Source organism: Xenopus laevis, chromosome 4L (genome assembly GCF_017654675.1).
Source record: "Xenopus laevis strain J_2021 chromosome 4L, Xenopus_laevis_v10.1, whole genome shotgun sequence".
Taxonomy (NCBI): domain Eukaryota; kingdom Metazoa; phylum Chordata; class Amphibia; order Anura; family Pipidae; genus Xenopus; species Xenopus laevis.
Window position 1 is genome coordinate 14,402,575 of NC_054377.1, and position 19,154 is coordinate 14,421,728.

Sequence of the window (19,154 nt, forward strand, 5' to 3'; positions counted from 1 at the left end):
AGACTGCCTACTGAACAATCGTTGTGAGAAACTGAAATCTGAAAAAAAATCGGAATTTTGTCAGAAAATGTAATAAAATTAGCGTGCAATTTATCATTCCCACCATTTTGACCTAATAAATCAGCAGCTTATTCTGTATTAGCTGTGTGTGGTTTGAGATTTTTTCTATCCAGCCCTAACCTGCGTAAGACCAGTGATGTGCAAGCCGGCCCGAAACGCGCAGATCAGACGGGATGGGGCTGAACTTTATGGTGTGACCTTCCTGCCCATGACCCTACAATGCTTCTTTTCCGCCCCATTTGGTGCTTTTATAGACGTAAGTGCGGGTCTGGCACAGGCGTATAAATACAGAAGTGTGCCGGGTTAGGCTCGGGTGCGGATCATGAAGAGGCGGGCTAGGATCGGGTCACATTACTACAACCCACACCCGACCCGGCCAGCTGTGCTGCTCCAACTTAAAGTGGACCTTTCACCCAGACACAAAAAGCTGTATAATAAAAGTCGTTTTTAAATTAAACATGAAATCCTATTTCTATTTTTTATTAAAGCATTCATAGCTGTTGTAAGCTCAGCTGTCAATCAAATATTGTCTGCCCTTCCTCTATGCCTGAGGAATAGAGGCGGGGCAGACAATTACTTTCACTTTCCGTTCAGCACTTCCTAGATGTCACTGCTCTCCCCACATTCCCCTGTTCTCTTCACCATTTAATTGTGTAGCCAGGACATGGGGATGGACATCAGGTCCCCCATTCTGGTGCACAAACATGATTCTGAGATGATACAAGGCTTGTCTTAATAACAGTGTCCACAAATGGCTCCTGCCTGCTTGTTATAATTATGAATTCCCAGACTGAAGGAAACAAGATTCTAATAATTTTTATAGTGTCATTTAAGTTCATTATACTTGACTAATGTTAAAAAATAGGATTTTGAATATTATTTTTGGGCGATGGGTCCCCTTTAAATACCCACGCCCTAACTGCCCCTTCACTGATGTCATCAGAGGGGACTGGGCAGCATCAGTATATAAACTTGTGAGCCCTATTTGACATTAGCGGGTCTTGCAATGGCTGATTGAGTTTAGGAATTGGCCATGTGGCCAAGACTCACCTCTGGGGACAATTGGTTGACCTGAAATCGCCCGACCTACGCATCACTAGTCTGATTCCAAAAATTAAGTGCCCACTCAAGAGTAGTGGTGTGTGTTGGTAATTTTCTGACCCACCCCATCTCAATCTGAGCCTAACAGTCCCTTTTTTGTAATGGGATATTAATGTGCAGGACCCAACCCCCTGTAAAGGGGGACATTACCAGAATGGTTGAGTTAGGGCAGGTGCCGTTAAGAAAACTCTAATTTCTAGAGATGGGGCTGAATTTTCTGGAGTACAGACTAAGTGGCTGAATTACTAAAAAGTTGAAATATTGAGAAAAATAAATTTTACAACATTTTCCTTCAGATTTTTCGATTTATCAGTTTAATTTTCCGGAAGTGATTTATTTACTAAATTTTGAACTGTGAGGGTTCCAAGATCATTTCTGTGCAATGGGAGCACAGCAGCGTTTTCTTTTATGGAAGAATTCTATCACTTGAACCATGCTTGTATTAATAATATAGTCTCGTACATTATTATTGCTAAATGTATGTTGACCAATATCCATCTGCAGGTATGGGACCTGTTATCCAGAATGCTCGGGACCTGGGTTTTCTGGATAATGGATCTTTCTGTAATTTGGATCTTAAGTCTACTAGAAAATCATGTAAACATTAAATAAACCCAATAGGCTGGTTTTGCTTCCAATAAGGATTAATTATATCTTAGTTGGGATCAAGTACAAGCTACTGTTTTATTATTACAGAGAAAAAGGAAATCAGTTTTTAAAATGGAGTCTATGGGAGACGGCCTTTCCGTAGTTCAGAGCTTTCTGGATAACGGGTTTCTTAATATCGGATCCCATACCTGTATCCTTGGCCTATGCAAAAAAAGAAAAAGTGATTATTCTAGTAATTCTGGGTCCTTAGTGCACCTGCCCCACTGCAACATTTCTTCTTATGTCCCCAGCAACCCTTACACTCTAATTTAAAGCGAAACTCCTAAGGGACAACGAAAAAAGTAAATCGGGACAACAAATGTTATCTCATATTTATCGAGATTCATCAAATGAAAAAATCTTGAAAAAAACATCCAATAAAGTCCTGTCAAGCTTCAAGTAAATCAGGCAAAAATAAAATAGCGATGACATACTTTATTGAGTTGTTTCAATTGAAAAAAAAATCTTTAAAATTTCAACATAAACATTAAATAACCCCAATAGGCTGGTTTTGCTTCCAATAAGGATTAATTATATCTTAGTTGGGATGAAGTACAAGCGACTGTTTTATTATTACACAGAAAAAAGAAATCATTTATAAAAATCTGGATTATTTGGATACAATGGAGTCTATGTGAGACAGCCTTTCTGTAATTCATAGCTTTCTGGATAACGGGTTTCTGGATAACAGATCCCATATCTGTACTATGAATACTGTTTGTTCGACCATTGGCTAAGTTTAAAAGTTTCTTCTGCTGAATGCCTGGCACATTGGCATAGTGGAGTCCGCTTTGGTAATTACAAGTTCTTAAATACATCCTACTGTGTTTTACATTAGCCTCACAATAGGAGGACAGCAGCGACTTCTGGCTGTACAAATTTCATCCATAAGGAACTCTCATAGAGGGCAGTGAAAGGTGTATTTGCCTTATCCCTTTTTTGTGGATATTTGTTTCCTGCGCGGCAATGCCATGTATTCCTCTCGTCTTGAGCTGACAATTGGCCCATCAAAACGCGGAACCCAAAGTAATTGACTTTATGAATCTCATCACTCTGATTATTACCCGGTTCACACAAGGGCGGCACGCATATCAAAGGAGTTGCTTGACCTTTTGTGCAACTCGTAATTGAAACGATGGCAATTGGGCTTTACCTTTTATGTCTCAATATCTGTAATTAGAGACGCGCAGGGTTTTTTTTTTTACCCAAAGATGAATGCTAAATGTGCATCGCTCGCTCTGGACTTTTATAAATAATCATTGGGCAGAGGGAACTGGCCTTTTTGTTGCTTAAATATAATTAAAGTGTCAGGGAGTTCAGAGATTCCACTTGTATTTTAGTTTTAAAGAGACAACGCAGTGTGCTTTCTAGGGCTGGTGTGTCCTCTATGGCACATTGGGTGAATTCAGCTCATAGGCCATAACAAGTATAATACTCACTCATTGCCCAAGATCTGCCCCTTACACCGACTCCATTTCTGCCACTAGCCATGTCCCGTTTTTGGATTGGACTGTCCGGTCTGCCCAGGCCCCCTCCTTCTGCGATGCCCCTTACTGATCTTCCACATCTCTCTCCTTAATGGAAGACCTGTTTGGTGACCCTAAGCTACATAGGGCTTTATAGTAGTGATGTCTGCCTGTAATTTAGAGGTTTCTTGGGTTTGGGATGGAAAAACACCTCTTTATTAGGTTGTGGTTTGTTGGCCTCCCTGTATGTGACATAAGCCTGCCTCTAATTCCACCTCTAGCTACTTTGTGTAGGCTTATTTATATACCTGTGCCAGTCTGCCCGGGCCCCTTTGTTGATGTCAGAGATGGGTGGGGGCACTGTATATAAATAATGACGACTTGCTGGTTTTGGGTTGGGAGAGAGCAGTTTTAGGATCAGGTGCAAATTAGCTTTTTGTTGACCCACACACACCACTATATAGCACATGCACCACTGCAGACTGCTTTCCATTGACAACACCACAATGCACTCCACATGGTGCACATTTTTGAGCGATAATCACCCTGTACTGGGTGCCCAATTAAACTCTTCCAAAAGGAAAGTGTGCCATAGCAAAGTATGAATTTATTGGGATAGAACAAGCCTCTGGTGCTTGCTGTTATTTATACATGTGTGGGCTGCCATATTGCTTCTTGTGGATGAGGCATTCACAGCACAATAGGCCACAGCAGCGATGGCTAAATCTTTATAACCACTGGGGAAGCTTATATCGGTAGCACACTGTATATGCAAGTAGAAATAGTTTAAAACAGTTGGAGAGATGCTAGATGTCTTAAACTTTTTTCATCCTAGAGTAACATTCAGATGTAAAAAGAGTTGGGGAGCAACACAAGCATAAATTCCTGGGGTTAATAATACAGGATTGGTGGACCAGGTTGTGGTTTTCTTATTTAATCCGATATCCGGTTCCCAAACTTTATGTCCTCAGATAAAGTGAAGTTGCAATAACGATTAGTATTTTCGGGAACAGATACGCCAATGCAGGAACTATGCTGCTACATTATTTATTTAACACAACATGTATCGAGCTGTGGGCTCTTTCTCAAGTGTTACGGTTTCGGTTATGGTTTCTCAAGTTCCTGGGGTTGCACTGACAAATAAGGGCTGTGATTGGCTATTGGTAGTCCCTATGTGGATTGGCAGCCTACAGGAGGCTCTGTTTGGCAGTACATCTGGTTTTTATACAACCAAAACTTGCCTCTAAGCCAGGAATTCAAAAATAAGCACCTGTTTTGAGGCCACTGGAAGCAACATCCAAGAGGTTGGGGAGCAACATGTTGCTCACAAGCTACTGGTTGGGGACCACTGTCTTAATTAATGGGTTCTACACTGTGCTTTTTTTTCCAATGAGCTCCACCTCTATAAAAGATGGCCTTCCTGTAATTGGGAACATTCTGGAATCCTTGTATTTGCAAAATATTATTATGTACAAGTCATAACGAGTTTATTTCACAGTATCTCAATGGCACCCCAAGAATTTTTTTATGGCCCCCAGACTGCTAAAATACTCCGTTGACTTCCGTGGATGACACCATCATTTTCTTATAATCTGGGCCCCCAAATCATGTCATATAATCAACAAAAACTGGATTGAAATAGTTGGACAGCTCTGGTCAAAGGGAAAATATATGGTAGGTCCCAAATACTGTAGCTTCATAGGCCATCTAAGAGAAATAAATGAATGAGGAATCTATAAATTGATCTTTCTTTACTTTACTGGGAATAATCATATTAACAACTTATTTTTTCCCTTTCATTCTTCCAGATGTATGTCATGTTAATGTAGTGAAGTCCTGGATTTAGCGGCCGTTGGGCGCACCATGCTTGCCTCTCTCACTTGTTCCTGTACTCTGTGAATTGCTCATGTCTATGAAAAGGAAGCATGGCTCATGGAATTCCGTCTCAAGGAAAAGTCACTGTAACTGTGGACGAATACAGTTCCAATCCCACCCAGGCGTTTACACACTACAACATTAACCAAAGCAGGTTCCAGCCACCGCATGTTCACATGTAAGTAGACACGTATGTTAGGAGGGTGGTGGTGGTGGGGGTGGTGGTGGGTGAAGCTGATCAAGCTGTTTCGCTACAGAAAAGAAACAGAAATCATGAGAATTATGTTGAGTTAATAAAGGAAAATTAGAGAGTGGATCCTCTGGTCTAAAGTTAGTAGTAAGTTTACGTTTAGTGGTAAACACTTCAGTAGCAGGCATCTTAGTAAGTGTGGGGGAGACTATTAGAAGGAAGTCAGATTGGAATTTATGTAGAGATGGTGGACAATGTGTTTGTTGATGAATGATGAATCTCTAGCTCAATTACATGATCAAGGTAAAGGGAGTGCAGACCAAAGATGTAATAACTGTAAGGGGCCCATTCACCAAGCTCAGGTGAATGAATAGAGGGAAAAAAAGCCAAATTTCTAGTAGTTTTTTGTGCTCCTCGACTATTGAATTGGCGTAAATTCGCCTGAGTAGAATGATTAGAATAGATCGAACGCAAAAACACTGCGACTATTCGCCATTCGATAGTCGAAGTACTGGATCGAGCGCAAAAACGCTGCGACTATTCGCCCATTCGATAGTCGAAGTACTGTCTCATTTAAAACTACTTCGACTGCCTACTTCGCCACCTATAGCCTACCGAATTGCTTTAAAAGCCTATGGGAAAGTCCCATAGGCTTGTTTTCCAAGTTTTTGATCGAATAAAAAGGCATTCGATCGAATGAAAATCCTTCGAGCGAATATTCGATTGTGCGCCTATTCGCCTGGCGAATATTCGCCAATTCGACTATTCACCAGCACTTAAATGCGCCCGAATTGCATATTCGATTCTATTCCCCAGACGAATTTCTGATGCTCCTAAATGTCCATCAGAAAAAACGACTCCGACACAAAGCCTGCATGTAGAGAGATAGAGACTGAGGGAAATAATGACTTATATTTTGATACACCAACGGTTGGGACCCCTGGTCTAAAGTTTGTAGTAAGTGTAAGTTTAGGGATTAATCATTTCAGTAGCAGGCATCTTACTAAATGGGGGGAACTATTAGAAGGAAGTCAGATTGGAGTTTATGTAGAGATGGTGGACAATGTGTTTGTTGATGAATCTCTAGCTCCGTTACATGATCAAGGCAAAGACCAATGATGTAATAATTGTAACTGTCCATCAGAAAAAACGACTCCGACACAAAGCCTGCATGTAGAGAGATAGAGACAGTTGAGAGGGAAATAATGTCATATTTGATACACTCTTATTTCCATGATACTAAGCTTTTATTTAATTTTTTTTCCGCAACACTTCTATTTTAACATGCTCAACTTGACAATAAATGTAAGAATGTTAAAGGGGAACTAACCTGAAAACAAATCTCATGAAAACATGTACATTGCATTTTGCAATTCTATTTACAGTAACAATTACAAAAAAAACAGAGTGAATGTATCAGATTGCCAGCAATTGTTTTCCAAAGTGATTTATTACCGCACTGCACTAATATACTTGCAGTCTTTTTTTTTTTTTGCCTCTTTGTGATATATAAAAACTCCATTGATTTCCTTCAGAACTTGGTGAATATTGCTTTTCTGCGGGCCGAGTAACAAAATGCTATACCAAACTTTATTTTATGTTTGTGCTGATTTGGAGGCCAATTGGGAAGTAGATCTAATGGTCTTTAATGGCTGCATAATTCTGTCTTAAAGGGGAACTCCACCCAAAAAAGTTTTTTTTTTCTTTTTTGAATAATGAAAGAAATATATTTATTTATGTATATAGTCATTTTAATGAAAAAAAACTGCTCAGATTATTAAGAATGGATAGGTTCCCAGCTAGACTAATAGAATTGTATGTATATTATGTGTGAAATACACCCAGCGATTGCCTCTATACAAGCAGTATTAGCCGAGGTTGTGTCTATCGCTTGCCCCCATTTGTTGATGGCATATCTAGGTATATCCAACCTGCCGAGCTTCGTGCATTAATTAGTCGAATGCCACGCAGCACACTTGTTCTACAAACAGGTCAGGCCAGTGCTCTGCTGCTTGTTAAATTTTAAACATTTTTATTTTTGGCTCAATTATCAAGCTTGCAACCAATGATCCAAGGCAGTAGTTGAATATGCACCCGCTGTGCCAGCAGATACACTGGAGGCACAAGGAGTTCATACGAGTACATTTTCGGAGTGCTGTGTTTGGCAGCTCATACACTGATATTTAAAGGTAACTGGCATTATAAAAAAATCAACTAAAAATGCCATAGGCGTAAAATAATTTCTTTCTTATTGTTGGTTAAAATTGTGAGTTTTGCAACCTAACTGCCAGCCATCGTGCTATAAATTTCACCTGCTCAAATTGGCAGCATGAGTTTGCAACGTGCAATGTGCTGTTGAGTTATTTGCAGCAGGAAAAATGTGTTGGTTACTGTACCCTAACCTATACCATTAAAGGAGAACTAAAGCTTAAGTAGCTAGAAATGTTGTACATTATGTTTTGGGCTTCTGTACCAGCCCAAGGCAACCACAGCCCTTTAGCAGTAAAGATCTGTGTCTCCAAAGATGCCCCAGTAGCTCCCCATCTTCTTTTTTGCTGATTCACTGCACATGCTCTGTGCTGCTGTCACTTACTGAGCTTAGGGACCCACTCACAATATACAGTACACATAGAATAGAAATGTCACAATATAAGGCTGATTAGTAATTAATACAGATAATTACTACATGGCAGCACAGAAACCAGTGCAATTAGCATCAGAATTTAATAATCAGCAAACCTGTAGCATCAGCTTATATTATATTACAGACCAACCTAATTTTCTGCTGGATAATTAGTGACGAGCCCTAAGCTTAGCTTCTCAACAGCTGCTCAGAGCCCACTGAGCATGTGAGTGTCACAGACACTTTCCAAGATGGTGACCCCCTGTGACAAGTCTTGGATCATTGCTGCTATTGACAATCTGAAACTTTAGGCTGGTGCAATAAATTCAGTATATAAAATATGACATTTTTAGCCACATTCATTTTTAGGGGTTATTAATTTCTGCTTTAACAAATATTATTATTTAAGTGTATTATTATTTATGATTATTTACAGTGGCATAACTATAGAGGAAGCAGACCCCATGGTCGAGTGGGGGAGAGGGGGACCTAGACTTCAGGGTCTGCTTCCTCAATAGTCAGAAATTCTCCTGTCCCAGCCAGTCTCACATACACCAGTGGTAGTGGAGGACGTGATCCGTCAGGCAGGTGGAGGGTGGTCTATGTAGGCAGCCCCCAAATATTTTTTGCAGGAGGACCTGGCCCATCGTTGTTACATTACGCATTCATTACATGTATTATTATTAAACATCCACTACAGTTTGGGCACATGTTCATAACAATTTTAGACTATGTACATTTTCAGGTGTTTTTATTTTTAAACTCAATTAAAAATCGTGATAGAACTTGGTCAATTTTTTTAACTTGATCACGTTTTTGGATAAGTATCACATTTTTTCAAGATTTTTCTGATTGATAAATCTCGAAAAACATGAGAACATTTTTTGTCCCAATTTACTTACATTTTTTCGTTACCCCCCCTAGGAGTTTAAAGTAGAGTGTGAGGGTTACTGGGGACATGGGTAGAAATGTTGCAGTGGGGCAGGTACACAAACGACCTAGAATTACTAGATCAATTGCTTTGAATTATTTTTTTGTTTACATAGGGTACGGGATACGTTATCCGGAAACCCCATATCCAGAAAACTCTGAATTATGTAAAGGCTGTCTTCCATAGACTCCATTTTATCCAAATAATCCAACATTTTTAAAATTATTTTCTCTGTAATAATAAAACAGTAGCTTCTCACATAGATCATCCTATCCCTGCTTGTTAGTAACATGCAGAGGTTCCTTCAGTAGGAATGGCCTCCTGATCCTTTGTCTTGATGGGAGGGCTGAGATTGCACTGCAGACAGAGAGGGCTGCTCCCTGCTTGCGGTTTAGACAGATCAGATTTAATACTGGAGGATTACTCCGAACCCAGTCTGTGCCGAGGACCACTGCAGTGCCTTGGGAAATGGCTTTGTTTTGCAGATGATTGATCTAGTTGATGAATCCAAGCTCAGGTTCCTCAGTAGTTTCTCAGCCTAAACTCCCAGCAGGCTAAGCTAGCCCAAAAGCTGAACTTGAAGTCTCCATATCGTTGGAACGATGAACCTTTTGACATCCCTACTCTGTAGATAAATAGAGTTACGTTCATGCAGGGTAGTTGTAATCCTCTAAAAACCAGAAGGGTCCGTAATGCTACGTAATCCCCCAGCACTCCGTCTGGTAAAAGAAGCTTTTACCTAATCGTTAATAAGATTTAGAGAGAGAAAGGACTTTGCATTGCATGGGGAAGATACCTACCACACTGAGCTCTCCGAAGATGCCCCAGTAGCCCCTTGTCTTCTTTTTTGCTCGTTCACTGCACATGCTCTGGGCTGCTGTCACCTTCCTGAGCTTAGGGTCCCACTCTTAATATACTCTATAAATATTTGGATATAAAAGTCTTGAAACAAAGCTGTAATTAATTCATATTACATGGCAACTCAGCTTCCAGCATTAAAATGTAACCATCAATCCTTTAGCATCAGCTTCCATGGCAGATGGAACTACAATTTCCCCATGATGATGTCTAAAAACCCTAAACTTGGATTCTCAACAGCAGCCCAGAGCCCACTGAGCATGTGCAGGGTCACTAACCCTTAAAAGCATTGCGAGATCCAAGATGGTGAGCTCCCATGAACACATTAGGATAATATCTGATCTGAGGACTAAACTCTGGGCTGCTACAGTAAATTTGAGACCTGTTATCCAGAAACCCATTAATCAGAAAGCTCGTAATTACGGAAAGGACGTCTCCCATAGACTCCATTATAATCAAATCATTCAAATTTTGAAAAATGATTTCCTTTTTAACTGTAATAATAAAACAGTACCTTGTACTTGATTCAAACAAATACATAATTAATCCTTATTGGAAGCAAAATCAGCTTATTTGGTTTATTTAATGTTTACATGATTATCTAGTATGAAGATCTAAATTACGGAAAGATCTGTTATCCGGAAAACCCCAGGTCCCGAGCATTCTGGATAACTGGTCCCATACCTGTATATAAAATACAGCTTTTCTATCCATGTTCATTATTAGGCGTTGGTTCTCATTTGGTCCTTAAAATGCACATGAAGAGCCTGCAAAGTACTTTCTTACAATAGGCGTTGACTGTAGAAAAAATGGCTTCCTCTATAACTCATAAAATAGTGGTATTTTTATCCAAATACTGGTGCATTTTTGTACCCAAATGCATCACCCAGAGCTATGTTCAAACTGTGGACTCGAAGAAGTGGCAGGAGGCTCAAGTTGAAGGCCATTAGGATGAGTTCCTAAATGTTCTTTTTCATACACCAGCTTGAGATCAGTTATGATGAGATTTGGAAAAAAGATTTGTCCTCTTAGATATTTTTGGAACTATATACACTGATGTTTTCCTATATAGCTGTAAACGTTTTAGGAGCTAAGGACACCATGACCAAAGGTTGGACAACCAAGGGGCCTTCAAATAGAAATAGTGTCATAACCACTATCCTATAGGGTCCCTGTCTTCAGCTTTAAGTACTCCAACAGTAGAAACTCTTTGCTTGTCTCAGACACAATTTTGTTATAGAAATAGATTGTATAGATTCCATAGTCCCAATTTTCTAGTGGATGGCAAGCAGACAAGCCCAAAGACTAAGTTTGGTGGGAGGGAAAATAAACAGGTTGCGATTGACTTGGTCTGCCAAGGTCAATTAAATATGTATCATCCATGGATGGTGTCTCCAGTTGGCCACATTGCTGTCTTTACTCAGCTGGAAACCTCTAATGTTTTCAGGCTCTATGACTTGCCAGTCTCATGTCACACAAGGGTTACATGATTGTTTAAACTTTAAGAAATCAAGGTTGCTTCCAAAAAATCCAAGTTGCAGGGCTGCAAAGATTGCAGCCATTTTAGCCAGATCTTGTCAACGTGTCCCCTATTTTTCACACCATATGGTTCCTTTACTCCAAACCCACCAAGAGCCTAAGAGAAGTAAAACATGGCATATGTGAAAAAATAGCTGTTAGGCAGGAGAGCGTTGAATGCTGATTAGGAAGGTGTTTGGGAGAAGCTGATGACACATTGAGGAGAAGTAGTTAGTTCATGGAGAACCAGGTGACCTTTACATTTAGCAGGTCTCAGGGGGGAACAGGCTGATATTACAGAAGCTAAACCTTAAAGGCAAGTACCAACAAATAAATGTGAAGGATATTTACTTAAATCAGATAAACTGTAAGCTGTAATGACATATATTTATATAAGCATGTTGTGTAGTAGTGGAAGATGCCATGCAGGTTCCTTTAAGGAGTTTCTTTCATGTGAAACTCTTCTGAAGTTCTTCATGGTGTACCTATGCTTTTTCCAAAGGTAAATGTTCTGCTTGGTGTTTCCCCACTACTTACGTATATCAAACATATAGGCACCTGAATGTTCCTCTTATCTGGTGATGTAGTCAATTGAACTTTCTTGTGATAGAAATACCCTTTGGAAATTAAGGGTTTCTATATACGGATGATGAGTTAAATGCGTCATGACTCAGAGTTAATTGAAGAAACTGTGTTATCTAAAGTTATCTTAACTCATTTAATGCATTTAACCTTTTCATTAGCATACAAAAGCACCATTGTTCACAATGGTGAATGCTTTAATTAGATGGGATGTTGTGTCACAGTTTTCTGTGTTAAATGAGATAAATGGGATATCTGTGTTTAGTTATTCTGTGTCAAACAGACAAACCAAAGTGGCTGCATCTGTAGGATGGGCCATGCTAGACCATCGGTTCCACACAGTGGAGTTCCAACCAATTACTGTAGTGATAGTTATGTTGATATTCATGACCTGTCCATTGCTGTTCTGCTCATTGGTGAACAGTGCTGAAGTCTCCTCACCTTCTGACAATGACTACTGGTTGATCTGCAGAACATGAGTGGACTTTGGGCACTGTCCACCGATGAGCAGTAGAGGAATGGACCCAGTGTTCTGTCTTTCTACATATAACTGAGTCACAGATGAGATTGGAGGGTGTGGATTTAGTTGGAGATATGCAGCAGACTGTCTTGGAGGGTATCTCTTGGACCACACTACCCAAGTTCAATCCACCATTTGCTGATTTGTGGCCCTCAGATTTTGACAATGTTACATACATACAGCAAAGGGTAACCCAACATATTAGGCTATTGGGGGGGCGGAGTCTTGAACCCCGTAAAACCTCCTCCATAAATGATCTATTTTTCCATGTTTATTTCTTCCTTTCCTTTCTGTGCTTCATGAAAATGAACCATGAAATGTGATGCTCGCTCTTGTGTAACTGTTGCTGTGTAAATACTAAGACGGTACTGGTTGTTCTGTTCTGTTTTGGTGGTTAATGAAACTGCTTCACCCAGGGTACAAATAAGGTACATTTCTGCAATGTACTAAATTTAAGGCATCTATATATAATATTATACTATATAAAGGGGAAGTTAATCTAGTCTTTTTTTTTGTCCTGTACTTCTGTGGTGTTATGAACAGATATAAAATATACCCTCAGGCTTTTCCGAGTGTCAGAAATGGCACAGATTTCTCTGCAGACTGTAATATGGATCTTCATACTTAAATTCTACTAGAAAACCATGTAAAAATGAAATAAACCCAATAGGCTGGTTTTGCTTCCAATAAGGATTAATTATATCTTAGTTGGGATCAAGTACTACTGTTTTATTATTACTAGGGATGCTCCGAATCCAGGATTTGGTTCAGGATTCGGCCTTTTTCAGCAGGATTTGGATTCGGTCTTTCTGCCTGGGTGAACCGAATTATAATTTGCATATCCAAATTTGCGGCTGGGAGGAAATTGCGTGACTTTTTGTCACAAAACAAGGAAGTTCAAAATGTTTTCCCCTTCCCACCCTAATTTGCATATGCAAATTAGGATTTGGTTCGGTATACAGCCAAATCTTTTGCAAAGGATTCGGGGGTTCGGCCGAATCCAAAATAGTGGATTTGGTGCATCCCTAATTATTACAGAGAAAAAGGAAATCATTTTTAAAAATTTTGATTATTTGGGCAAAATGGAGTCTTAGACATTTGCATTTGCTCCTTGTACATTTATTCCGCCTTCCACTTGGTCGGTTGGGTTCCTGTGCTCCTAAGAACCAGGAATAGCTTTGGCCGTGATGCTAAATTATTATATGAGATTGAATTGTAAATTATTTTAGAATACATTTATTTACACTTGACCATCGTTTTCTATTAATATATCTTAATAAATTTGATGTAGTCACAATAAAATGATTGCGACTTGATTTTTAATATTCAAGTTTTGGGGAAAATAACCATTTTGTTTTTTGATACCCTTCTACAAATAAACCCACCCCCTGTAATTCTGTGTCTTTAGTTATGGTCATACGGTAATTAAATCCCCCCGACCTTTATTTTTTTCATCTCTAATGTTTTGTCTCTGTACTTTGACCACGTGTCTGTGTTGTAACAATCACTTCATTATCTTCTCTGCAGGGTAGACCCTATCCCATATGACACTACCAAACCAGCCGACCACACGCGTTTTGTCTGTGTATCCGACACCCACTCCAGGACAGATGGCATCCAGATGCCGTATGGGGACATTCTTCTTCACACGGGCGATTTCACCGAGCTGGGCCTGCCATCTGAGGTTAAGAAGTTTAATGACTGGCTGGGTAAGGCTTGTGTGGCTTCCTACTGACCCCAATTAACCTTCTGCGGCCGTGTCTACTTATTGTCATGTAATTGAATGTAGACACTTGACACTGCTTTGTTTCCAGGGTTCTTTTATGGTCTCTATGGTTACTCTGGACTGGATTTACAATTAAAGTTGAGTTAAGTACCAGGGCTGGGGGGTTTATAAGGAATGTAATGTTGTTCCTATAGTTTAAAATTAATACACAATTCTTACTGAAAGCTCTGTAGTTTGTTGTGTGCCTTTTTAATTGAAAAGGACACTTAAGAGTCTAAAGTCAGTCTTCTGGGGAATGAAAACACTTGCATAAAGCTACCAAACCCAGTAAACTAATAGTAAACCACTAGTATCCAGGACTGCACATATACTAAACTTCAGACATACAATATGAGAACTGCCCCTCTCTTTCGCTTTCTGTGCAGTCTGACTACTTGTTTTGTGGGACAGCTGGATAGGTGCTTTTGGGGCCCCCCAAGTTTGTGGTCAAGTCACGCACAATCCAGTGTCTTGAATTCCAAGTTAAGTATCCAGTATGGCCATGTAAGGTCTCATTCTCACGGGTGGCAGCCTCATTTATACCCATCTTGGTGCAAGATAATTTAATTTGAAACCCTGTGGATAGAACATGAGGGATTGGCAGAGTTTGTTCACCTCAACGTATCACACTTCCTGTGGATCCTCTTACATGGCCATTTAAGGTCTCATTCTCAACAATGGCTCCACAGGTATAGTCTTCATTAGAGCCCTCTAGCTGTAACATATTCTAGTTTCGAAACATTTGGATAGAACATGATGAAAGAGTTTGAGTATTGAAATGTATCTTCATGTGGAACCCAACTTAACTATCCATTATGGACATTTAAGGTCTCATTCTGACCACTTGCTCTGCAAGTGTCATCTTGGGGGTATGCTGTTCTAGTTCAGAAACCTTTGGCTAGACAGCATTAGGAATAGCCTGGGTACATACACTTCAAGGTATCTCACTGTTGCTTGAGTGTTACCCTACTCTGGACTCTGTAGATGGTTGGACCTTGTCAGTGATACTCATTATTTGTTGAGAAGATAGATTGTTACTGATGAGTATGGTTTTCTGAACCAAACTATTAGCTGCTTTCAAACAGCCTATCTCAATGAACTTTTTAGAACCAGATGTGATGATGTGCCATGACTTCCTGACCAACATGTCCTACAGGAATTTCCTCCTTGCTCTGAGCAGTAGTCTAAAGGCTTTTTCTTCAGGGCATTTGACCCCTGCTAAATCTATGAACAAACACCCATAATTCAGCTGCAGTTGTTGTAACATCTCTGATATTGTTGGTGGGCTCTGATGGTGTCACATTGGACAACTGAAAGTTTCTTTGCAACATTCAATGGACATTAAAGAGGTTCCAAGTCTGTAGCTGGGGCAGCAAATGCCAGCTTCGTTTTTAACTCGTGGGAAAATGTAAGGTTTACCAATACGCTCTTCCACTTTAGACATAACAAATATATTTTTGCATTTAGCTGTCCTTGAAGATAACAAGACTATAAATAATGCACAGGGTATAATTGCACACGGTGCATAGGAATGTCGAAAGTACATATTAAAGAAACCTTGGCTAGGAGACGTGTTCCAACCATGAGTTATTTATACTGATATTAAAGGAGAAATTAACCCTATCTGAAAGTTGGGTCTGAGTGGAATCTAGGGCTGCACTGAGTCATGAAGTCACCCCCTATCTTTAGTGGCACAATAACTAGGGTAAAACAGACTTTGCAGGATTCCTTAATTTATATAAACAAAGGCCTTTCAGCTACTGTTGAAGTATAATCGTTATGTCCACTGACAGCCCAGGTATGTTGGGTAAAGGTGACCATGGGAAGATCCTGTGTGACTGATCGTCACTAGATACTGTATTTTATGGCCTCCTTTGTATTGTTCCGTTCTTGTGGGCCAAGAGCCTCAATGATCAAAATGACGACCATGTCTCATCTTCATCAAATCAGCTTTGGTTGATAGGACAGATAATATTTTTAATTATGGTGGATTGGGATAGTCAGATCAGCTTACGTGTTCCAAAAATGTTATAGATTTTATGGCTATATGTATGGCCAAATTAACTATATAACTTTCCACACTCTTTTAACCTAGTGATGCAAAGCCCTACAATGGCCTAACCACTCCATGGGACCAAAAGCATTTTCTCTGCTTTGGCCCAGCTAAGGGCAGTCTTTCCGGCATTTATTGAATGGATATGCTTGTGTATTACTGTATGGCCTTGTTCAGAAGCAAGGAACCTTTTCCTTTGCCTTCACCCTAATGACCTTGATTATATGTATGTTTCCTGTAACTCCACTGCTAAATCATAGGGAGCACAATAAATGCCTATTTTTTACTCTCTTTTACATTGTACCATTTTTTCAAGTTAATTTTAGCCTGCTGGCATTTAGCTCGATGTGGCTTGTTCCCCAGCCCTGATAAATAATCTATATTGGTTTTGCATAAAAGTTTCCAGAGCGTACGCAGAATGACCTCTGTGGTCACTTAGTGACTGGAAAGGTCTGGCGAGATAATTTATTTGCATTGTTTTGATATGAACATGCCCCTCGGGTCTTGTAACTGCCGAGTCACTTGACCTTGGCAATTGTTAAATGCTTTAAACACAGTTCGTTTAAATAATTGTTTTCATTTGATCTGTAGCCTCTGTGACCCGAAAGCTCAGGAACATGTTTGTACCCAATAAATGATCTTCTAGCAGCTCAGTTCTCTCCAAAGCTCTGCCTCGTCTTGGCAGCAGGGAGATTACTGGCTTCTTGGCCGAGCTCCATTACATGTATTTAACCAGTTCTTGTACTCTATGCCTTTCTATTTCTTTTCATGTTAGTTTAGCCCCGCAATCACTAGGTGCTATATATAATATGAGATCAGGCAGTATAATGGAACATGTAGGAACCTGCCCACGGAATCTTGCAGTTTAGTATAGTTAACCTATTGGTCACCTTTATATGTTGTTTTATGTGGATCATCTGGATTTTTTTCTAAAGGGATACCAGGAAAAATTTAAAAACCATAATTGTCCTGGTTTTATCCCAATCTGACTAAATAAAGGTAGCCATACATGGGCCAACAAAAGCTGCCAACTTATTGTATGGGGCCTTCCTGACAGTCAGCCCTACCGACATGTGGTTGTAAATTGGACAACAACCCTGGTGGACAAGGATCACATAGCCGCATTGATGTGGTTTTCTCCTTAGACCCACAGTATGATCTGATCATTGGCTCAGGGCCCTGATTTGGCAAATTAGGCAAAGATCTTCTGGTATAGTAATCTTGTCAAATGAGCAGATCTTGCTTTTATGTCGGTTTAAGAGGCTATAGATGCAGGCCAGCCTAAAACCCAAGGTTTGAATGGGTTCAGGCCAGCGATTCACTTTTTTGGTGGGTCATCAATATACACCGTCACTCTCTTAAATACTTGCCCTTGTCCATTCCCCCTGATAACATCAAAGATGGTTCAGGGTGGGTGCCAGTATATAAGGAATGATGGCTCTCTGGTTTGGTCTAGGTACAGGTTGGAAAAGTGGAGGTGTTAAGCTGTGGTTTGGGTCATTGGGCTGACTCATTTACTTTTGCACCCAGGAACCTGACCTTGCTTCCTCTGTTTCGAATTTTGAGTAGTTGTACCACAAGAAATTGGACATTTTAACTTGCCTATTTTAATATTCCTAATAAATTTTAAGAGATGACCTGCAGACACAATCATGGAACATCTTATTGACTTCTAATATCTTTATATTTTTCAGTAGGAAGTAAATAAGTCCTTTTATAGTTTTAGCAGGGGGTATATTATGCCAATTTTATATACATAATAACCATCACCCCACAAATATGCCCTTCATAAATACAAGTTCTTGGGCTCTATGTTATCAAACATCTCGTCCTCGCTGAAAAGGCAGCCAAGATAATGCCAGTTCTGTGGAGGTTTAAGCTCATCAGCACTGTGGGGTAGGATGAAGAGACCAAAATCCAGAAGAGATTTATTACACGTAAAATACCGTAGAGGAAAAGGAATGTCACTTTGCAGTTGGTGTGATTAAGCACGAGACATTCCAATTAATTAAACCGCTGCCTTCCTTCTATGACTCTCAACCATACCTTCTATGAGGAGATGTGGCTCGTACATCACGCTTGTCACCAAAGTGTTATCTGCAAGTACTAAAGTCTAAAATAACTTTAACCCTAATATTTGAGTAGTAAAATAGAAGGGCACACCTGCCTTTGAGACCCAGCGATAAGCTGAAGATATAAGATCTCATTAACGCTTTTTATGACACCGGTTGTTGCAACCTGGTTTTCCAGACTTTTTGACGTGACAGATGTCATGTTGTTGCTGTGCACCAGCAGCAGTAACGTAACCAGTGCTGGAGGGCCCTTTTCACTTTGCATCATTATCAGTGCCCAGTATGCTTGAAAAATAACGGCATCTGGGAACAGATGGGCCCAACCAGGGGTGCACACTAAACTTCGAAGAGGAATAGGTCGTTTTGTAGTTTGGGGGAGGATCTAATTTGTGTTATAGAATTGTCACTCTCTGTACTCTAATTACTGCCAGCTTTTGGTTTTGGGCTGTAGCTACCCTTCACTGCTCATGGGCTTGTCCAGTCTAGTACTAACTCACAATGCTCTAGTGATTGAACAGCAGTGAGGAATAAGGAAAGTGTAACTCAAGGTGGATTTAGAACATGCGTGTTCATAGCTTTTCTCCACCCTGATGTCCTTTCTGGTTGACTTCCTTTCCATCCTTACCATCTGTTTTTCTTGCTTCTTTCCTCATCTCTACATTTTTCATTCCACCCATAATATCTTCTTTTCTCCATAGTTTTTTGATCTATAGCTTGCATCCTTCTTTTGTATGCCCCTTCGTTCGGTGTCAGACTGGCCCACTAGGGTCCTCCTACTCCAAACTTTTGGCTTATTTCACAACCATTCCCTGTTTCTGTAAGGGGAATACTTGATATAAAGATAGATTTTAGTATGTAAAGAAAAGAAATTAGGACAATCAAGAAGAGTGAG

The 19,154-nt window shown here is 39.9% G+C and overlaps 1 protein-coding gene across 2 annotated transcripts in view; it reads left to right on the plus strand.

Annotated features, from left to right (window-relative positions):
- mpped2.L (metallophosphoesterase domain containing 2 L homeolog) overlaps window positions 1-19,154 on the plus strand; it is a 104,050-nt gene that overhangs the window by 13,701 nt on the left and 71,195 nt on the right. For both annotated transcript variants that reach the window (XM_018257450.2, XM_018257451.2), the window contains exons 2-3: window positions 5,084-5,328; window positions 13,900-14,081. In XM_018257450.2, the coding sequence (XP_018112939.1) occupies window positions 5,201-5,328; window positions 13,900-14,081 (310 nt within the window). In that variant the 5' untranslated portion in view covers window positions 5,084-5,200. The remainder of the gene's footprint in view (window positions 1-5,083; window positions 5,329-13,899; window positions 14,082-19,154) is intronic.